Source organism: Urocitellus parryii, chromosome 6, assembly GCF_045843805.1.
Source record: "Urocitellus parryii isolate mUroPar1 chromosome 6, mUroPar1.hap1, whole genome shotgun sequence".
Lineage (NCBI taxonomy): Eukaryota > Metazoa > Chordata > Mammalia > Rodentia > Sciuridae > Urocitellus > Urocitellus parryii.
In genome coordinates this window covers 102,554,418-102,578,718 of record NC_135536.1, presented here as the reverse complement: position 1 = coordinate 102,578,718, position 24,301 = coordinate 102,554,418, and the positions used below count along the sequence as shown (strand labels likewise).

General features: G+C 34.8%; 1 protein-coding gene across 5 annotated transcripts in view; it reads right to left on the bottom strand.

Annotated features, from left to right (window-relative positions):
* Positions 1-24,301, bottom strand: part of Tcf12 (transcription factor 12) — a 356,155-nt gene that overhangs the window by 84,009 nt on the left and 247,845 nt on the right. For all 5 annotated transcript variants that reach the window (XM_026384772.2, XM_026384774.2, XM_026384775.2 and 2 more), the window contains 2 exons: positions 6,816-6,951; positions 2,863-2,915 (listed from right to left, as the gene is read on the bottom strand). In XM_026384772.2, the coding sequence (XP_026240557.2) occupies positions 2,863-2,915; positions 6,816-6,951 (189 nt within the window). The remainder of the gene's footprint in view (positions 1-2,862; positions 2,916-6,815; positions 6,952-24,301) is intronic.

Genomic DNA, 24,301 nt, shown 5'->3' with positions numbered 1-24,301 from the left:
ATAACCTTAAGTTAGTTACAAATGTCTTCTGTAGCTACTGGCCAGGAGAGCCATGCTATGACATCTTATCTCTTCTCATATCTACACTGATCTTATGTGTTCCTCAATTGTCCACTGGAGTGGGAGGTTAGGTCTGTAGTAGGAAATTATAAAAGCTGCATCTAGTACAGAATTTAGCAATGCTATACTTCTAGATGTACCCTGAACTTGTTAGTTTTTTATACCTTTGCCTTTTACCTGTCTGGCCTATCTTGCCTTTCTTTAGTAGATGAACTGCTACTCTATCTTCCCAGATAAAGCTTAACTGTCAACTCTTCCAGAAGTCACTAGTACTTCCCAAGGCTCTTTTACCAAAGCATTTGGTACACAACTTCACACACTTCACTCAAAGTCTGGATGAGTGGCAATTCTGAATTCTGAACATTACTTTCAAAAAGTTGTAGTTAGTATGTTATTCTAATCATTATAAAATAAAATATACACATTCCATTTTCATTTTATAAACTTTCACTTTTCAATTCACAATGTTCAATGTTTATAAAGTGTACATTTTTCAGTAAAAGCATTCAAACAGAAAATCACAACTATAAACTCTTAATTTTAAGAAGGTAAATAATATAATTATTCTTAGATGTTATTTTTCTATTAGTTTTCAAAGTATCTGCTCTATTATAGGTTTTTTGTTTTTTGTCTTTTAAAACCCTGAGATTTCAACCTATACTTTATTAAGTAAAGAGAAAAATATAGTATTGACTTGTGAGATTTCCTAATGGTTTTTCAAATATCAGAATTCAGTGGCTTTTCCTTTCCTGGACACCTGAGACAATACAGAGAAATACTTTCAAGTAGCAAATGCTGTTATAATTATGAATGTAAGAAATACGGATGACTACCTGTTTCTTTTCTGACTGTTCTTTCCATTTTTCCTTTTTGTTTTAAAAATGAAAGAACTAGCTGAATTTAGTGGGCAAATGCTATAGTAGGCTTAGCTATCCCAGTTACTCAGGAGGCTGAGGGAGACAGATTGAGGCCAGCCTTAGCAACTTAACAAGAAAGACTACATCTCAAAATAAAAAATAAAAGGGCTGGGATGTAGCTCAGTGGGAGGCACCCCCGAACTCCATAACCAATATCTAAAACAAACAGAACTATGAAATCTGAGAATATGTTGTTTTAAGATTAATGTTAGGTTCAGAAGAAATAAGATGTTTTTTAAATTTACTATCCTTTTTAAAAAAAACCTATGCAGTTCTACTAATATTAACATGTAATTTAACTTTTATTATTCCCATAGAATTATAGTAATAAATTATAAGAAAACTGCACACTTACATGCTTTAGCAGTCTGCCAGTTTTAATATGATTTCTGTTAATCTAACAGAAATCATCTGTTATACTGTTTGAGCCACCTATCCTTGCATAGCACACAACTGTTAAAATGTAAATTGCTGGACTATTTTTAGCTGTTGTTGAAAAAAAAATTCCTGTCTTCAGGAATAATGATTTGAAGCATTGTGTTCATTTTGTTTATCAAGCAGCTATTCAGCCTCTAGTGGGCCCAAGTGCTTATGCAAGCAAAAGCTTTTAAGAATGTCTGCAGCTGCAATCCAACCTTCCAGGTAAACTGCAGGTTCAGAGCCCAGCTGCCCTAGGCTGCGTAAAACTCAGTTCCATTTGGAACTGAGTTTCAAAGAAGATTTCAAATTCTACTTTTCATGTATCACACGGAAGAAAAGGCGGGGGAAGAACATAGGAAAGAAGGAAGGCAAACAACCAAAAAGATGATATCTCTACTTTAGCCTTAATAAAAAATAAAAAGCTCAGACCCATGCTGCTACTTCTAGATTGCTACTTGCCAAGCTGGATATTCCTTTCAGTCTATACTTCGATGAGCTGTGACTCATCCGGCAGCACCTGCGCCCATGTGTTAAGTACTGCCAAATAAAAGCCCAACATCCATTTACACAACAAAGAGATGTACCCTACAAGGCATCAGGGCCTCAATTCAACAGCTTCACTCCCCATTTGTTCTAAGCAAAGGGAGAGGGGGAAAAAAAATTCCTTCTCTGTACTAGAGATTTTTAAATTGTAGGTACATTTATGATGTAGCTTCAATTATAAATACTTTTGCTCCTTTAAAGAATAAAGTATATTAAAATAGCAGCCCCCCAATAGTATTAGACTATCACAGTCATTAATGATTGTTCCACCAAACCTTTCCAACCTCCTTCATCAAAGCCCTTTATTCTCAAAGGATACATTTTTGAGCAAAGAGGGATCAACAAACTAGTTGCTTGAAAGCTTTCCTGATGCTAGGCTGAAGTTAGGAAAGGCTTAATGAAGGCTTTAAAATCCACAAGGGCTTCACAATGAACATCTGACTTGGTGATTTATGCATATTAATAACCTTAGTCCTACTGAGGCAAGCTGAGCTGAACATGTCCTCCGAATCTTAATGTCTTCAGCTCCATTGGGATTATTACAAATGTAAATTTCTAAGATTCTCAGCTATTAATCTCTGTCTGTCCTCCTGTTCAGCAACATAATGACTAATTAAACATCAAAAGACCTGTACAGGAGATCTTCTTTGACAGCCACTGGCCTAGTCCTCTTCCCAAGAGGGGAATTCAAATGACAGGGACATGGAGTAAGAACATATGAGTAAACTACAAATCACTGCTGAGAAATCTAAAAGCCTAACACTAAATGTGGGTTTATTCAATCAATGACTTTGTTAAGTACTGAATAGTTACTTTGTGAACTATGTCCACTGGCACCAATCAAATGTACGCTTGTAACAAGCAAACACTGAGCACTTGAAATCAATCTATTTGTTATCAAGTCAGAAAAGTGGGTACTCACAGAAGAAGGCAGACCGGGAGGCACCTTTCTGACTTTCTTTGCTTGCAAAGGATCTGCACATGGAAAACAACATATTTAATTAACGTATATGTTATAGTAGAAAAAAAAACCCATCAAACTGCAAATGAATGGGAAATAATTGTTCCCCTAATGCCTTTCTTGTTTTCAATATTTCAGAGCGAGCAAAGGAATATAAAAATGGGCACTTCATTTCTTTTAACTGGTATATAGCAAGTTCTTCTAATAACATGGTACATTCTAAAATACAACTGGGATAATGGTTATCCCAGCAACTCAGCAAACTAAGACAGCAGGATCATGTGAATTCATGGGTTCAAGACCAGTCCAGGCAACAAAGTGAGACTCCATCTCAAAACAACAACCAGGCGTTGTGGTGCAAGCCTATAATCCCAGCAACTGAGGAGGCTAAGGCAGGCAAACTGCAAGTTCAAGGCCAGCCTGGGTCCATCTCAAAATAAAAATAAAAAATGACTAGGGCTGTAGTTCACTGGTAGATTGTCCCTGAGTTTAACCCCCGGTGTGACAAAAACAACAAAAAACTTGAAATGTATATCGTATAAGTCTGGGAAGATAACAGCCAATGAAGCAAAACGAGAGGAAACAACAAAAATAAGCATTTATGGGGCTGGAGTTATACTTCATTTATGTATGATGTGTCAAAATGTATTCTATTGTCATGTATGACTAATTAGAATAAATTAAAAAAAACTTTTTTTTTTTTTTAAATCCTTCAGCTCAGAGCTGTGGTTATAGCTCAGTGGTAGAACACTTGCCTAGCACTGGGTCCGATCCTCAGCACCAAATATAAACAAACAAACCAACCAACAAACAAATAAGTCATGAATTTGCTACCTTAATAGAGACACAATCTCAGTGACTGTATCAAATGAAAACTTAGGTTTAAAAGCTCATTTTAAATACCAGGAACTTTAATCCAGGAACTCAGGAGGCTGAGGCAGTAGGATCACACGTTTGAGGTCAACCTTAGCAACTTAGTGAGGTCTGTCTTAAAATAAATACAAAAGGGCTGGGGATATAGCTCAGTGGTAAAGTGGCCCTAGGTTCAATCCCTAGTACCAAAACCAAACAAACAAGCAAACAAAAACCCAAAAAACAATAACAACTAAGAGAGCTAATGCTATGCTACAATTTATTATGTTAAAATTTAAAGAATGAAAAATTAAGGTATAATAACATCAAGACATGCTACATAAACTATTAAATATAGGAACTGACATACACAATGTTATTCAGTATGGAGGAAGAACATTAATAATGTGTGGTTAAAACTGCATCTTTAGCACTACTGTACAATTTGTCCTTGAATGCCTTATTTATTTCCAGGAAATAAGTAGATGGAGAAAGTATATTTCTTTCTAAGATATAATTTGTCAATATAAACAAAAGCATGAGTAATTTCATATGCCTAACCAGTCTCACTTGTATTTAATTTACTTATCTGTAAAATTAAAAATTTGTGTATCTTTTTGTAAAATAAAGTGATAAGCACAGCTTTCAAATTTTACAGAAATAATGGATTATATTAAGAATTCTTAAATGGGTTCACTATTAAGGAGAGAGAACACATAAGAAGGCTAATTTATAATACAACATTTTTGAAAACTGTAAAAATAAGAATCAAGTGCAGTACTTTCCTAGGTCCTAAACACAATAAAATATGCAGTTTTAGAAAGAATGAGGCCCATTTATATTTGGGCTGGGAATTCTCTATAGTGAGTATCCCAAAAGGCTATAAAGCTAAAAAAAGCAACTTTATAAGTAGCCTGTAGAAAAAAATTTATACAATAAAAGGGAGAAAATGCATTCATTAGCATCTATGTTCCTAACCCAAGACACAGCCTACATTTCCTTAAAACAGAAATACCAAAGATAAGCAACATTGGCATGCTCTGTATTTGTGAAACTTTCTTTGTGAAGTATTTTTGAAGCCCAACTCTTTACAACTACTACAGAATTCCTTGAGCAAAAGTCACACTTTGAATTTCAGCTATTACAACTGTGTGATATAGAACAGGTTACTAAATCTCATTAAGCTTCAGTTCCCTCATATATGCAAAGAGGTTAATCAGATATTATTCTTGCAAAATGTTGATTTCCTAGAGCTTCTAAATGGTTTGAGAAGATGCTGAGGTTTCTGTAGATCTCCAAAGTTGTTCTAAACAGAACTTATCAATAACTGCAATGTTAAGAAAAATAGCTAAGACTGAGAAATAACAATGGGATATGTAGCAATTGCTCAATAAATAACCCACACAGAAGGTGGGATGGGCCTCCCTGAGAACCAAGAAAACCACCACATTCCCCACTCAGTCTTAGGTAAATTATTTAGCTCCTTTGAGTTTTAGATCCTTATTTTTAACGTGAGGTTAACATTACTATCTTGAGTTTTTGAAAGATGGAGTGTGTATATAGCACCATATCTAGAATGGCAGAGATGATCAACAGTAAGTACATCATAATCAAAATGAAGAAGATACAAGCTTTAATTTACAAAAAACTTGAATTTTAAGTCTAGATTTTTATAAAATCTATCCCATTCTTCCTTAGTTATTTCAACAGTTGATTTTTTTCTTCTTGACCTCTCAGTAATAGTATATTGTTCTATATTAATGCTTTTTGTCACAGCAAGAGCTCACACAGTATACTAACAAGATAGTTTTTATAGCGACACTGATACATATAGACATATATACATTAGTGAATGTTCCTACCACAATACATTAGGTAGGAAACCAGAGTAGAGATGCAGAAATTTATTTTACAGTTTATCATATAACCATCCAAAACATCAGGGCTGACTCTTAACATTATACACACTAAATCATCCATGATACTGAGATGTGGGTACATCTAGTCAGTTTTCTATACTGAATGTTAGACTCCATCACTGTCCTTTTATACATACTTCAAACATATCCTGGGCCTAGAGACCAGAAATATTTAGGTCTTACAAAAGACAGACAGAGTCATTCAATGAATACTATGCAATAAATATGACATCCTTTATTTGGTAGATTATTTATTTGCTTTAAAAGGTGGCCTAACTTTAATATAAACAAGTTCTAAAACTTTAAATTTTTTTTTGTATAAAGGATCTTTGGTAGGAATCACCAAGAATTCTGACATTTAAAAATAGATTGGATAAGACTTCAAAGAACATCTGAGGCTTGCTGTAAGCAGCAAGAGAGAACAGACTGGCTTGGTTACGTTATGTATTAAGACATAAAAGAAAGCTAAAAAGGGAGAAGGCGGTATGAATACTTAGTATGTACAGGGTTTAGTTCTGAAGTGATATTTTGGAATGAAACAGAGGTGAGAGCTGCACAACAATGTGAATGTACTGTATGGCATTCTATTGGTACACCTTAATGTGATTAATTTTATATCAGTTCAAAGCAAGTGGGGCTGGGTGTGGGGACACATACCTGTAGTCCCATCTACTTTGGAGACCAAGGCTATAGGACTACTTGAATCTGTGAGTGCAAGACCAGCCTGGGGCTAGGTATGGTGGCCCAAGCCTATAATCTTAGCAACTTGGGAGGCTGAGGCAAGAGGACTATGAGTCCGAGTCCGGCCTCGGCAACTAAGCAAGGCTATTAGCAACTTAGGGAGACCCTGTCTCAAAGTAAAAAAGAAGGGCTGGGAATGTTGCTCAGTTAGCGTGCCTATGGATTCAATTCCTATCACAAAAACAAACAAACAATTAAAAACCCAGCCTGGGCAACACAGCATGTTGGGAAGTAGGAGTAATTAATATGCAGCAAACATTGGACTTGGAATGAGAAAATCTTAAAATTTTAAAAAATATTAAAAATAAAAAAGAAAAGAAAGGCATAGTCAGGGGTAGACTAAATGGGAGTGGGGTGGATCGAAACATTTGGAGGATGGGATTTGCTGTGTGAAATACTCACCAAGTGCTGCAGAGTCATGGAGTGGTCTTCTCCTAGAACTTGTGGCAGAGAATGAGTAGTAGGGTGTTCCAGGTTTTCCTGAAGAAGACAGCTGCGCTGGACTCCCAAGTCCTAGATCTTGTCTCAGGAGACTAGACTATAAAACAAGGCCAAGGAAACAAGTCATCTTTCTGCTAATACTGACCCAAACCTGGACATTACTTCTGAATCACTTATAGTACCCTTGGTAATGCCTTGAACTTAGGAAGCACCTAATAAGAACTTTTTCACTTCAATTAGATCATTGATTTTTAGCCTATATTTTCATTTTTCTTTTCCCTCCAGTTGCCTGCTTTTTGGTAATTATGTAATTAATCTTTGCGTTGAAAGACAGGTAAGTGGCTACGTGATTCCACTCTTTAATCATCAAGAATATTTTTGAAAGTGGTCACCTAGACTTTGAATGCTCTCGTGATCATGAAAGGCAGTTGGCTCGTTGGTTCTTTTCCTTTTTGGATAGCTTTCACTGTGTGATGACTGCCAATCTTTTCAAGTGGTTTTTTTTTTTTTTTTTTTTCACTTGAATCTCATTGGATGGGCTCTAGTGTCTTCCTCCTCATTTCTGACACCATCTTGTGGGTTTATTTTCAGTTTTTCCAAGTTTCTCATAAAATCAAATGGAAGACAATGCCCAGATCTGGCCTGATTAGTGTGGAATAGTTTTCAACAGTACACATAATCCCTTTGTGTTAGCTCACATTCAGAGGTTCAGAATAATCCTAATTCCTGGCTCTTCATTTTGCTGCATCTGCTGCTCTTTTGCCCCTCTATATTGTACTTGGTCAGTTTATGCATTTTGGTCTTGAGTATAAGACTCACCATTGATCTCAGATAAAATTCATCTTGTACTATGTTGAGGGCCACAGTACTATTTGGTCTACAATAATCATCCATTTCTATCTTTCTCAGATTCCAAGTCTGTCAATCTATGAATTTGCTAACTTTTCTAATGTCAACACATCTAAAGTGTGATAAAAGAAATCCATCAAGATGACAAGGGAGATGAGAGAACTCTGATATATGCTATGTGACCTCATGAAATTCAGATTTGGCAGCCATGAAATACTAACCCAGAGACCCTGCTGGAAGGCAACTGAGTTTAGTTTGGCGGAATTTGGCTCTGGAGATTTCTGGTAACAGAGATGAAAAGGGATCACACGAACTAAAGACAGCAGAGAAAGAGAAGACCTCAAAGGGAAAGTGTGCTAAATATACTTAAGAGGGCCCTCTCAAGTAGAGATATGATTCTACTATCACCATACTCTTTGCATCTAGTTCCAGAACACTTTTGTTACCCCCAAAAGAAGCCCCATATCCATTAAGCAGTCACTACTACCTCCCTGCTCCTCCCTTGCCATATTTGTTAAGCAGTTACTCCCTCCCTATTCTATCTTCCCTAGGCACTGGCAATCACCAACCAGCTTTCTGTTTCTTTGGGTTTACCTATTCTGAATATTTCATATAAATGCAGTAATGTTATGTAACCTTTTGTGTTTGGCTTATTTCACTTAGCATGTTTTTGAAGTTCATTCATCTTGTACCATATATTACTATTCCATTCCTTTGTAAGGCCGAATAATACTTCATCATATGGCTAAGTCACACTTTGCTTATCCATTCATCAACTGATAATGAATACTTTGAATTGGTTTCCTGTTTTGGTCTGAGAATAGCACTGCTATGAATATTTATGTACAAGTTACTTGAGAATCTGTCTTCAATACTTATAGGTATATACCTGGGTGTGGCACAGCTGGGTTTAACTTTTTAAGAAACTCCCAGTCTGTTTTCCACAGTGGTTGGAGCATTTAATTCCTACCAGGTACATACAAGGTTCCAATTTCTCCTACATCCCTTGCCAGTGCTTGTTACTTTGTTTGCTTGCTTCTTTTTGGGTACTGGGGATTGAACTCAGGAGCACTTTACCACGGAACTACATTCCCAGCCCTTTATAATTTTTCTGATGGTTCTTGCTAAATTGCTTAGGGCCTGGCTAAGTTGCTGAGGTTGGCCTCAAACCTGCGATCCTCCTGCCTCAGTATCCTGAGTGTGGCATTATGTCCTGCCTGCTTGTTTTCTTAATATAGTCATTTATAAATGTCGGATTATTTTTAAAATTTATTTGTATTTTTATATAATTTTTATTTGTTCTAATTAGATCAACACTAGAATGCATTTATGCACTTTGACATGTCATACATAAATAGGATATATTTTCTCATTTTTCTGACTGTACATGCTGTAGAATCACATGGACATGCAGTCATATATGTATATAAGGTAATAATTTCTGTTTTATTCTACTATCCTTCCTATCCGTTTACCCCCTCAAGTCCTTTCACTCCCCTCTACCTAAAGTAGCTCTATTTTTCCCTAGCACTCCCCAACCCCTTGTGAATTAGCATCTGCATATCAGAGAGAACATTCCACATTTGGTTTTCGGGTTTGGCTTATTTCACTTAGCATGATATTCTCCAACTCTATCCATTTATTGGAAAATGCCATAATTTCATAAAATTCTTTAATGCTAATATTCCATCGTGTTTGTGTGTACACACAAACACACACACACACACACACATACATATTTTCTTTATCCATTCACCTATTGAAGGGCACACAGGTTGGTTCCATAGTTTAGCTATTGTGAATTGAGCTGCTATAAACATTAATGTGGCTGTGTCACTGTAGTATGCAGATTTTTTTATGTTTATTTTTTAGTTTTAGGTGGACACAATATCTTTATTTTATTTGTTTATGTGGTGCTGAGGATTGAACCCAGTGCCTCATGCATGCTAGGCAAGCGCTCTACCTCTGAGTCACAATCCCAGCCCTAGTATGCAGATTTTAAGTCCTTTGGGTATAAAGTGAGAAGTGAGAGAGCTGGGTCAAATGGTGGTTTGATTCCAGGTTTTCTGAAGAATCTCCATACTGCTTCTCAGAGTGGCTGCACCAATTTGTAGTCCCACCAGCAATGAATGAGTGTACCTTTTCCCCCACATCTCCACCAACACTTATTGTTGCCTGTATTTTTGATGATTGCCATTCTGGGTGGAGTGAGGTTAAATCTTAGTTTTGATTTGTACTTCTCTAATTGCTAGAGATGTTGAACAGAATTTTCTCATATATTTGTTGATCAATTGTATTTCTTTTTTTGTGAAGTGTCTGTTCAGTTCCTTAACCAGTTCACTGGGTTATTTGTTTTTGGTCTTAAGTTTTCTGAGTTCTTTATACATTCTGGGGATTAATGCTGTATCTGAGGTGCATGAAGATAAAGATTTTCTTCCATTCTGAAGGCTATCTCTTCATGTTATTGATTATTTCTTTTGTGGAGAAGAAGCTTTTAGTCTGAATCCATCCCATTTATTGACTCTGGATTTTACTTCTTGTACTTTAGGAAAGACCTCCCATGCTCCTGGATAGGCAGAATCAATATTGTCAAAATGGCCACACTACCAAAAGCATTCTTCAGATTTAATGCAATTCCTATTAAAATCCCAAGACATTCTTCAAAGAACTAGAAAAAAGCATTTGTAAAATTCATTTGGAAAAATAAGAGACCCAAAATAGCCAAAGCAATCCTTAGCAAAAAACGTGAAGAAGGCATCTCAATGCCAGAGATTAAACTATACTACAGAGCCACAATAATAAAAACAGCATGGAGTTGAATTATCTTAATGTGGGTTTGATACATATGACCCTAATGATGAACAACAGTGAACATTTTTTTCATATGCTTAATGGCCATATGAATATCTTCTTTGAAAAATATGTCTTTTTAAAACCTTGCCCATTAGGTAGAAGGGCATTGGTACATTGTCTTTTGGTGGTTGAATTTTAAGAGTTCTTTATTTGTTCTAGGGACTGGGGATGTGGCTCAAGCGGTAGCGTGCTCGCCTGGCATGCGTGTGGCCCGGGTTCCATCCTCAGCACCACATACAAAGATGTGTCCGCCGAAAACTTAAAAATAAATATTAAAATTCTCTCTCTCTTTCTCTCAAAAAAAGGTGTTCTTTATTTGTTCTAGATGCCAGATCATTATCATATGATTTGCATATATTTTCTCTCATTCTGCAAATTTCCTTTTTTTTTGAAAACGTCCTTTTTGATACATAAAGTTTTCATTTTTGATAACTAATTTTTCATGTTTCTGATTCTTGTGATGTCCTATTTAAGAATCCACTGTCATATCTAAGATCATGAAAATATAACCCTATTTCCTGAGCCACAATCCCAGCCCAATCCTATATCTTCTCTAGAGTTTTATGGTTTTTAACTCTTATATTTAGGTCTTTGATATGATCTAACTTTTGCATAGGTTGTGAGCAAAAGTCTAACTGCATTTTTTTTACAGGTGGATGGCTAGTTGTCCAGTACCATTTGTTGAGAATACTATTTCCCTATTCAGTAGTGTTGACATCCCTTTTGAAAATTAATTGGCTATAGACATTTGGGCTTATTTCTAAAATCTCAGTTCTACCTTATTGGTTGACCTGTCTGCTTTATGCTAGTGCCATACTGTTTGACTTAGGTAGCTTTGTAAGTAAGTTTTGAAATTGAAAAGAGAGATTACTCCAACATTGTTCTTCTTTTCCAATGTTGTTTTGCTATTTGGGATCTCTTGAAATTCCATATAAAATTGAGTATCAGCTATTTCATTTCTGAAAAAAGAAGCCATTGGAATTCTAACAGGAATTGCACTGAATCAGCAGATTTCTTTGGGAAATATTGGCATTTTAATACACATATACAGTATTAGGGACTAAATACTGGGGAACTCTACCACTGACCTACATTCCCAACCCTTTATGAGACAAAGTCTCACTAAATTGCCATGGCTGGCCTTTAATTTGTGATCCTTCTGCCGTAGTGACCCAAGGGGTTAAGATTACAGGTGTATACCACCAGGCCCAGCCCATTTTATAATATTAAACTGCCAGTCAATTAATAGCTAATGTGCTCCCATTTATTGTGGTGTTCTTTAATTTCTTTTGGCAATGCTTTGTAGTTTCCAGTATTCAGATTGTTTACCTCATGCTTAAATTTATTCCTAAATATTTCATTCATTTGAATGCTAGGGTAAATAGGGATATTTTCTTGATTTTACTTTTGGTTTGTTTATTATTAGTTTATAAAGATACAATTTTTTTTGTTGATCTTATATCCAGAAACTCTGCTAAATTCATTTATTAACTATAATTGCCTTATTGTATTTCTCAGGAATTTCTCTAAATAGAATCATATCATTTGCAAATAAGGATAGTTTTTTTTTTCTTTTACAATCGGCTGTCTTTCCTCTTTCTTGCCTATGTACTCTGGTTAGAACTTATAATACAATATTGAATAAAAGTGGTGAAAGCAGACAACCTTGTCTAGGGGGAAGGTTTTCACACTGTTCATTGTGTCTGAGATTAGCTGTAGTTTTCAGAAATGACTTTTCTTAAGTTGAGGAAGTTCCCTCCTATTCTTAGCTTGTTCAATGCATTTTTACCATGAAAGTTAACTCCCTTGTTTGTGGCATAGAATCCTTTTAATATGCTGCTGTTTTCTATTTGCTGGTATTTTATAAATGATTTTTACATCAATATTAAAAAAGGATATAATGGTCTACAATTTCCCTTTACCTATGGTATCATTATCTGGCTTTGTTATCAATATAATACTGCTCTCAGAGAATAAATTACAAAGTACTTGAAAAAGAATATGGTTATTTGTTCTTTAAATTACTGGTAGAAAAATTTTTAAAAATAAGTTACTGGTAGGATTCACTAAGTAAATCATTCTGGCTCTGGACTTTCCTTAACTGGGAGGATTTTTATTACCTATTTTATCTCTATTCGTTTTTGCTCTGTTCAGACTTTATTTTTTGAGTAATTCTTTTTAAATTTTTTTTTTAGTTGTAGATGGACAGAATGCCTTTATTTTATTTTTATGTGGTACTGAGAACCAAACCCAGTGCCTCAACACATGCTAGGCAAGTACTCTACCACTGAGGTACAACTCTAGTCCTTGAGTGATTCTTGACAGTATATGTGCTTCTAGGGATTTATCCATTCTATTTAGGTTCTGTATTTGTTGGCATACAATTGCTGATGGTATTTGCTTGTAATCCTTTTTATTTATGTAAAGTTAGTAGTATTATCAACCATTTTCATTTGCAATTTTAGTAATCTCTTCTTTTTTCTTAGTCACCTTTTGATTTTGATGATTCTCTGTTTTCTATTTCCTATTTTTGTTTATTTCCATTCTAATTTTATTTTTTCTTTATTCTTCTTTTCTTTCTTTCTTAAGCTATAAAGTCAGGATACTGATTTGAAAGTGTGCTGCTTCTCTTTTTTTTTAATGGGGTCTCACTGTGTTGCCCAGGCTGGCCTTAAACACCTGGGCTCAAATGATCTTCCTGCCTCAGGCCCCTGAGTAGCACAAACTGCTCAGGAGGCTGAGACTCCAGCCACCACTGCTCTTGCTGGATTGCTTTGTTTTGGGGTTTTTACATGCAGGAATTTACAACAATAAATTTCCCTCTGATCATAACTTTGTTGCAGCTCATAAGTTATGCTATGTTGTCTTTTTGTTTTCATTTGATGTTTCAGTTTATTTTTTGAAAATTTTTATTTATTTTTTAGTTGTAGTTGGACACAATACCTTTATTTTATTTACTTATTTATTTTTATGTGGTGTTGAGGATCGAACCTAGGGCCTTGCATGTGCTAGGCAAGTGTTCTACCGCTGAGCCACAACCCCGGCCCCTTGACGTTTCAGTTTCTTTAAAACTTATTCAACAATACTAAAGCACATATGAAGCAAATAAAGTACTAAACCTGGTACATAATAATTGATATTCTTAATTATTTCTGAAAGATGGTCATGACATCTTTCAGAAATAATTAAGAATATGTTTTTTTCATATTCCTCAAAAGGTATATTCTTCTTTGGATAGAGCTGATACATTCCATTACAAAACAGAAATAAAAAAGAGTTTTTCAATTACTAGACAATATAATATATACATGAAAAGACTATATAACAAACTATGAGCTATGGACCTCCCAACTATGAGTGGTATGAGCAGGGAATTCTTAAGTATACAATTTTACTGAAATTTTCACTGCCACATCTGTTTTGCATTTTTGTTTTATTTTGCTGTGCAAGGCACATATAACATTCCTTAAATAGCAGGGTTAGAATATAGTTCATAGTATGGTAGATGAAAAATATTATTACCACATGCATCAGGGCAGGGGTCATGTACCTTGAAGCTTTCCTTTAAACATCACTGGTCTTTCAAAAGGATGTTCCCTGCTCAGCGCCAAATTAACTTTCACTGACAATGTTTTGAAGTAACTGTGGTATTTACTACTTCATCTGCATTTTCTCACGTGGAAGTAAAATAAAGCTGGTCATTGTACACACATAAATAGATATAAGAGACGAGGACACTTGTATGTTTCTTATGCTCCTTACAACATTTTCTACAAATTCTTACAAATATATAAGGTAATGATTTATATTAGCTTCCCCCTCCTAAAAAATCCTTGACATTCATTTATGTATTGACTGTGGCTATTTCATGCTATAATGGAAGAGTTTAGTGTTGCAACAGAGATCATATAGTTTGCAAAGCCTGAAATATTTACTATTTAGCCCTTTTTGTGAAATATTTTTCGACCTCTAATCTAATGCTTCAATAGTGCGACAAAAGACTGAGTTTAAAGGATAGTGAAGAGACAGTCTTATCTGCCTGGGAAATAAGGAAAGATAGATAAAATTTCAGAATTAATAAAATGTAGCCAGTGAGTTATCTCTTAAAGATGTCAAGTAATTGTTATAGTAATGAGGAATGGAATAACCTAAATATTGAATAGGAATGTGTCATTTTTATATCTAAAAATAAGACTAAACATTGCTGGTTGTAGTGGCACATGCCTGTAATTCCAGTGACTTGGGAGACTAGGGCAGGAGGATTACAAGTTCAAAGTCACCTTAACAATTTATTGAGGCCCTAACTAACTTAATGAGACCATTTTATCTCAAAAAAAAAAAAAAAGTAAAATAAAAAGGAATGGGGATGTGCCTTGGGATGGGGGAGGAGAAGGGGGGGAGGGGGAGGAAAAGAAAGTAAGACTAAACAAAAATACTGATGTCCTGGAAATGGTGTGGGTATTTGAGTCAGCTCCTCTGTGTTCAAATCATGACTGGTGATATAGTGATCCTGGACAAATGATCTAACATCAATGAACCTCTTTAAATGTATACATTACAAATAGTTCACAGAATTGTTTAAAAATACAAGTGTATAGAATGGTTATTGGCTTAGTTAATATGAAAATTCAGTTTCATGTTTTAAATTTTTCTTACAAACCACCACATTCTAAATATCACAAGAATAAAGATATTTCTATTTTCCATTTCCTGGGGACAAATCTTTTGTCCTAAGTATGTGACCTAAGGTTTCAGGAGACCTTTTCTACCGTGAATCCAATGTTGTTGGTTTACAACTTCCAATGACTATGATTAAGACAGGATGTTGGAATTAGGCAGAACACAGGCAATAGTGACAGACCCTTAGACAGGATTGACAATTAGAGATTAAATGCAAAGAAGTATGTGACAGATTCAAACTATATCAATTGAGATCAAGTACAGAAAAATGTCAACTTAAATCACTCAGTGGAAGTGTTAATGCACATTTCTGAGTATAAAGTCACAGCATACAAACATACAAACATAGGGTGAAAAAAAGGAACCCGGGTACATAAATGTGGTGAAATGCTAACTGATGAATCTTGATTAAGAGTTCACGGATGTTCATTGTACTCTTCATCCTCCTTTTGTGTTATACCTTTTCTGTTGGTAATTTTTCAAAATAAAAATTTAGGAGAAAAGAAAAATACTGAGAATTCACTAGTGCATTTTCAAATGTACCATCACGGTAAATGTTTACAGCAGTCACACCCATGTCTGTTTTAAAAAGTCTTTTCCTCACCACATCAAGATTCCTATAGCAGTCCAGGAAGCTAATTACATTTATAAGATTGTTAACTTGAAAAAAATTTAAGTGATTTATAAATTAATTTATGGGTTACAATTCTAAAGCCAAGTTACTTATAGAATACAAAATGTTATTTATACTTTGCATACATGAGTATAGTATAGGAAGAAAAAGGAAAATAAACTTCTTAGGGAAAAAATGCCTACTTATAACTAAGTTTAGTGTTAATAAACTTTTCTCTTCATTAGAGACACATATGGACAAGAAATGTTCTGTCTTCTTGTTCCATCATGAATATTAATGCCAAAATGCATATAGAGGCTGTGTTTCACTCAGCTGTTTTAACCATAACATTAACTAATGCCCTCTGTTTAAACTATATCATAATCCATATGATTAGGCAAAGAACATGTAGAAATTGTTTCTTTTTAAGAACATAATATCATATTTTATCCTGTTCACTAAAATGAACAACTGAGCACTATAAGAAATAAAAAGGAAGTTTAGAACATGGTTTTCTCTATAAGGACTTGGCAGTCTATGAAATATCATCTAATAAGCCAATAAAAAATATGGCTAAAAAATCAAGGGCTAAATTATAAAAGCCTTACATTTTCATATTCTATCAGTAAAAAAAATGACATACTTTTGCTTACTTTGATTCTTTAAACATTTAGGAAATCCAAAGTATAAATAACAAATTATTATATTTTTATTTTCCTACACTAAAATTAGATATCAGCTTATATTGATTTTTCTGTCTGCCTAAAACAAATGAGAAGCACTATTGATTACCACTGATCTTGTCCTAGAGGTATCTTAGGCAGAAAGAATACAAATATCCCAGAGGATACAGGACTAGGCAAATCAGTTTATTCTGAGAAAGCATCTTATTCAAGATAGAGCTAGTATTCTGAAATGACATGGCACTCATTTCTTAACACAGTGTTAGAAAATAAATTTTTAATAGTCATCTAGAACCTCATCTCTGAAAAACATACTTAACCCTGAAATGCAGTCTAATATAGCCTAAAATATAATTTAGCCATATAATTGCAGTATAACCTACAGTAACACTTTGAAATCATTATGGCAAGGATCTAGCCAGTAAACAAAAATATGCATTTCTTTATAAAGAATTTTAATAGCCTGATACATATTTTTTCAAGTTTTCTCTGTCCCTCTTCATGTGTAAGAACTATTTTGCTCTCAAATGTGAACTAAATAAAATAGTAGATTTGGCCAATATCATTTATTAATATGAACTTGTTAATTAAATAGGAAGGTACTCTAAATGTGATCTTATAAGAAGGCAAAATAACATCCTACATAAATGGTACTGTTCAGTAGCTAGAAGGGTTCAGAATTACATTATAATAATTTACATGTTCTTTATCCTTAAAGGAGAAAATGTCTGTAGTCTTGACAAACAAGCTTGCTTTCTCAGAACTGCTTTTTATCATTAAATGGATTAGTTTAAACACATACTAAATATCCTTTGATTCCATTCATAACTCCAGATTAAATAAGGGCCTAATTAACCTTATGTCAAAAATTATCAGTACCATTTCATGATTAAAAATTTGAAGTATCATTAATTTGTTTTCTTGAATAATGGGACTGAGAATTCTAATATCACATACCTCAAAAATATTTAAATATCTATTATGGACTCCTAGAACCTCGGCTGTGTGTACGGTCTATAAAATTTCCTAATTTCATGCCTTTTTTATACCCCTGAAATGGTATGCAGTTTCAATACATAAAGGCAAGCAGATGTTCAAAACAGACATCTTTCTGAGGAGGGAGTGTGCTAAAATTAAAGGGATAAAGGCATAAAACATAATTGTGATAAAACAGAATATAGGTACTGTTTAATTTCTATGTGTCCTAGTACCATGCTTTATTTTGTTTGAAGAGACAAATTTGTTCTTGGAGAAAAGTCAGTATAGTAGCTTTATAATTTTTTTAATTTGCATTTTTCTTTTTTTGGTAGCGTGAATTAAAGTCAGGGCTGATCTATCATTGAATGTGTACCTAGCCCTTTTAAATTTCATTTTATTTTGAGATAGGGCCTCACTCAGTAACCCATGCTGATTTTGAACTTGCGATTCTCCTGCCTCATCTGAGTAGCTGGAATTAGAGGAGTGACCCAGGGTTTATTTGCAATTCTTTAAATTGAAAAAAAAAATAATCACAGTATGCTTTAGCTGTAAATCCATCTGAAGTTTCAGAGATTGTCACAGGAGAACTGAAGACTGACAAAGAAGTCTCTCATCTCAAGTCCTAATCAAATCAAAATCTCAGAGGGTGAGAGGAACTCAGGGCAAACAATACATGTTGAGCTTCAGTAATATATCAGCCTTCTGTTAATTTTCTACAAATGATTAAAAAAGACTAATAAATTTAAAATTTGGAAAACACTGACATTTGTGAAATAATTGTATTATGATGCTAATTCATTTACATTAAAATTTCAAGGATATGTTAGCAATTATCAGCATGCTGTTAAAGAATTCTATCCTGAGAATCTCATTAGATAGTGATGCAAACTACAGTTGTTATCATTCTGAGAACAAAGGGATCTTGAATGAGTAATCAATAGCAACTGGCAGAAAATGAGACATTAATTATGATCCTCTCTAGTGTTTTGTCTAAGGCAAGATTTCATTAAATGCTTTGTGCAACCTGAATAGTTCCAAGTCATTACCAACACTTTGGACAATACATTAATTCAGGGGTGGGGGCTGGGGAGACAGTACAGGGAAACAAAGTGAAAGAAAACCTAAGATGCTTCTAATCCTATCCTGGGTCAATAAAAATATACCAGCCACTACTAGCCAACTGTTAAGCCGATTCTTTAACAAGTCCCAAATCTTATAATCTCAACACAGTTTCTTGAAAATTTAATCATCACTGTCTATACTTACAGTGTCAAGCAGGTTTGAGAAGATAATGACAGTCATCCATCACATGCACCCTGCCTATGCAATCACTAATCTTTCTGGCTTAAAAAAGAAAATAAAATACCTATGTACTACTAAGTTACTAAAACATGATATTCCAGTAGTTTCTTTCCTCTTTAATTATCAGTAGCAAAGGGAAATTTTACTATGTTAATATTTCTTTTTCACTAATTTTTTCAGCTTTCCTCCCAAATCCTGTATCAGCCAATGACAAGATATCAGGGTAGAGAGCTATGGGATGTAAATCAAGACAGAAATACTTCATAGAAATAAAAGAAATATGAAGTCCAGGTAAAAGCCATTTTAATGTATTTGGTATTTAAATAATCATAAACATGCAATAAATTATTTTATTTTAGGGTTCTGTAGGTTTCAAAAGAAGTCTTCTTCTGAACATGCAATAATAGATTTCTTGGTGGAAGACTCTAAGGGCATTGGTAGTGAATACACTCTTAACCATTTCTTCTCCAAAGTGAGCAGCTTTTCTGACTGCCTGAATTTAAAAACTTCCTATTAAAAAGGGCCTTGTGAATGTTTTCCTACAGTGCAATCAATATGCCTTTGAGCCTTGCCTTCAATGAATACAAAGGAGCCAGCTATACCTACAAGGGTACTAATATTAGAACTCTAAGAGACAAAGATTGTCATCTTTCTTTTCTTTTGTGGATGTCAGTAGTCCTAACACTTGTAGAAGAGTTCTAATACCTTGAAGCTACTCCCTTTTTCTTTAATGCTAGCCTTCACATGTAGCAAATAAGTACCCTTCTTCCCAATCCATTCTCTATATGTATACCTGTTAACACACAACCCAATACAGCATTTGACATAAATTAAGCATGTGATACTTTATGAACTGATACATTACAACTGGACATCTTCAAAATACTGAATTAATTTTGGAAAATTTCATATATATACAAAAGTAGAAAAATCAACACAAGGTACCCATGATCCAGTTTTGTCAACATTCTTATGTTCCTGCTCCACTTATTTTGCCATTTTCTAGATTATTATACCCTTCAAAACTGAAGACAATCTCTCACTATGTAATATCCACTATGTACTCATTCTTCTTTATTTGAGATGGTATCTAATTTATATCAATTATTTAACAGCCTCTTTTACCTAAACATAATTTTGCAAATGAATAAATTACTTTTCGTAACAATGCTCACAAACAGCACTAAGTATCACCAAAAATATAATTATCAATTTTTATGGAGAGAACACAAACAATGAGTGAATTCTTTTTCCCTGCCAAATAACCCTCACAGAAATGCAACTTTCTCTGGCTTTTAACAGAAGCACGAAATTACAATTGCCTATTATCTGATTTTCCTCCCACAAAATTAATTTTACCTGTGTATCAACAAACTTACAAAGCCCAGACAATTAGATAACACGGTTCAGCTTCAGACATTTTCTGAATGGCTACTGTGCACCAGTGACTGCATATGGCTCTTTCACATGCTTCCTCAAGACAGAATCACCTCTTGGATGGCTTCAACATTGACCCAACCTTCCTGACTCCAACAACCCCCCAGTCACAGCCTAATAATCTGTTCCCTAAAGGAGGATGTTGTCAGCACTGGGAACCACTTGACTTCTGAAATTTTCAGGTCCAATATTCTGTTTGACCTAACCTCCTACTCTTTCAGTGCCATCACTCTATTATTACTTACTGTACTTGTTCTTTCACCTCATGACATGAAATATCCTGACCTTTATTCTAGTCCCAAAGTTTAATCATGTCTTCATTTCCTTCTTTTGAAATCTAGACCCACAGAGTCTATTACTTCAATCATTCTCTCATCACTACTTCAATTTTCCTGTCCTTTTGACATTTACCAGCTACGTAATCTTGGATAAATCAGATAGCTGCTTGAGGCTTCAGGTTCCTTAGCTATCAGATAGGAATAATAATAATATTAATAATAATAATAATAATAAATAGCAGCTACAGTAGCTATAGCAGCAGCAGCAGCAGCAACAATAACACCACTTCTTTTCATAGAGTATTGCAGGGACCAAATGAAATAATGTTTGTAAGATTAAGTGTCTGATATATTCTAATTATGTATTATCATCATTATTAACCTACCCAATAGACCTGTAAACCAGATCACTCTATCAGTTTAACCATTTGCTGTCTGTTAGGCATTTAGTCTGCTGGGTATTATTAGAGTTTAGTGTCAATAGTATTTTCTAGTGACCAGCCTGAGATGTATCATTAATACCATTTGGAAAGCTTTTTACTTGTCACTAGAGAGCTCAGAGAATTACATAACATTTTAAGGTCTATTTTTTTTGTTCTCCAATCAAACAACAGGTGCTTTAATCCCTTTATTATTAAAATCTCTGTAAAGGGGATGTCTAGCCTCTGACTGAATGCATGGTGAGAGAATAACTTTCTACTAAGGTTGAAAACTCCATCCTCTCAACCCCTTCACTATGAGAACATTCCTCTTAAGTTGATGGCAACATTCTAATCATTGTCTATAACATGTAAACCTTAAAAATTACAGAAAAAGCCAAATTATGCTTTAAAAATATTTCTCATTAATAGTGTCCTAACTTGTTAAAACTAAACACATCTAAATTTTTCAGCTGCTCACTACAGGTTAAGCTGCAAGTTACTTTACAATTTGCCAAGTTCTCTAAATGAGTTTTTGTTCACTTATGTCTGTTTTGAAATATATTTGCTCAGAAAGCTATACAATATTTTCTAGTTCTAAATATTGTATTTCTAAAAATTCAGTCCAAAAGGCACCTACTATTACGTTTGTCTACATTAATAAACATCCAAACAACTGCTTTTAAAAACAATTATCTCTAATTAATCCTCTTAAGGGATATAGCAGGGCATTGTAGGATTGGCCACATGAGAGTCTCTGATTATATTAATTGCTAGAAACATACCTGTGTAGGAAAAAAATTAATCATTGATGGAAAATTATGCATTATCTTGAGCAGGACTGGTTCTTTATAGAGAGCCAGATATAGGGGCTGGGGTTGTAGCTCAGTAGTAGAATGCTTGCCTAGCACGCACGAGGCATTGGGTTCGATCCTCAGTGCCACATAAATGTAAAATGAAGATATTGTGTCTATCTAAAACTTAAGAATAAATATTTTTAAAAAAGAACCAGGTATAGACAATATTTGAGCTTTGCAGGCCAAACTGTCTGTACTGCAACTAAGTAACTCTGACACTAACAAGAAAGGAGCTCTAGCCAATATGTAAATGAATGGATATGGCTATTCTCACTTAGAAGGGTATGTGTTTGGGAGACTTGACTGGTAGGCACTTGGCTGATCGATGGTCTATGGTATTCCTATGCAGGCCATCTGACTGTCATTCTATCACAGCTTTTACAATTCTGTAAATTATAGAGTACTGATATTAATGAGAGAGAGAGAGAGAGAGAGAGAGAGAGAGAGAGAGAGAGAGAGAGAGAGAGAGAGAGAAAAGAGGGAGAGAGAAAGAGGATGCCACACCAAAACTATCTTTTAAACAACAGCTTTTAATCACACTACCAATCAGAAATGATACTATTCTTGAAATGACCACAGAATACAAGTCTAGAAAGGTATTGTAAACTTGTCAGCTTGTCAGTTCACTGCATTTAAACATCCCACTACTTTGGGTGACCATACAGAGTTTTTGTTTTTTGATACTAGGACTGAACCCTGGGGTGCTTTACCACTGGGCTACATCCAGAACCCTTTTTATTCTTTAAAAAAATGTTTTTTAGTTATAGGTGAACACCATATCTTCATTTTATGTGGTACATAGGATCAAACCCAGTGCCTCAGACATGCTAGGCGCATGCTATGCCTCTAAGCCACAATCCCAGCTCCCCTTTTTATTTTTTGAGATAGTGTCTCACTAAGTTGCAAAGGGCCTCCCTAAGTTGCTGTGGCTGGCCTCAAACTTGCGATCCTCCTGCCTCAGCCTCCTTAATTGCTGGGATTACAGGCATGTGCCACCATGACCCAGCTTAGTTTTTATATATCCTGGATACCACCCCTTTGTTAAATATATATTTTGAAAATATTGACTCTTAGATTGTGGCTTGTCTATTATTTATTTACCCATGTCTTCTGATAAGCAGAGGCCTTTACTACTACTTCCCCTCTACACACACACTTTTTGTACCAGGGATTAAATCCAGGATCACTCAACTAATGAGCCACATCCCTAGCCTGCTCCCCCTTTTTTTGAAACTGGGTCTCACTAAGTTACCCAGAGTCTTACTATGTTGCTGAGGCTTGTGATCCTCCTGCCTCAGCCTCTGGAGCCACTGGGATTACAGGCATGTGATACAGCACCCAGCTACGTTTGTTTCTTCTTCTTTTTCTTTTTTCTTTTTTTTTTTAGTAGATGGATGCAATACCTTTATTTTATTTTTTGTGGTGCTGAGGATCAAACCCAATGCCTCACACGTGCTAGGCAAGGACTCTACCAAATAAGCTACCGCCCCAGCCCACATTTACTTCTTAAAGCTCTGTAGTTTTAGTTTTTACATTTAGGTTTTAGATCCATCTTCAATAATTGTTAGCACTTAGTATGAAAAAAAGGCCTCGTGTTCACATTTGTCCATATGAGTACCCATTCGTTTATTACTGCATCATTGTTTCAAAAAAATCTTTTCTGTCCCATTATTCTGCTTTGGCAATGCTACTGAAAAATCACACAGACCCCATAATAATTGGTATACTTCTGGGCTTTATTTTGTTGACATCTTAGTGGATATCTTAGTCTGGGTAATTCAGTAGCATATTGCTTAATTACTGTAGCTTTCTACTAAATCTTGTAGTTAGGTAACATAAATCTTCCCCCTCCCCCTTTGGTGTTTTTATTAGTAGGATTGAACTCAGGAGCACTCAACCATTGAGCCACATCCCCAGCCCTCTGTTGTATTTTATTTAGACATAGAGTCTCACTGAGTTGCACAGGGCCTTGCTAAATTGCTGAGGCTGGTTTTGAACTCTTGATCCTCCTGCCTCAGCCTCCTGAGCTGCTGGGATTACAGGCATGTGCCTCTACTCCCAGCCCTACTTTGCTCTTTGCTTCTTTAGCTGATTTGGGTATCCTAGGTTCTTTGTATATCCAAAGAAATTTTAGAAAAAGCTTAATTCCTACGAAAAGAAAATCCTATTGGGATTATAACTAGGGTTGCATTTATGTCTTCAGATCACTTTGGAAAGAACTGACATTTTAAGAATACTCTTTGAATCCATGAACATGACATACCTATGCATTTGCTGAGGCTTTAAATTTTTTCTAAGCCCTGGTTAGTAGTTTCCAGTATCAAGATTTCATATATCTTTTGTGAAAATTTATTTCTAAGTATGTCAAGTTTATAAATGCCATGTTTTTCATTTTATTTTTTAAAAATAAGATGTGTATATATACAACATTCATATTTTAGATATATTTACTCAAGTCAGTTTTGAAGAATACATATTAACACACAAAACACACCCAT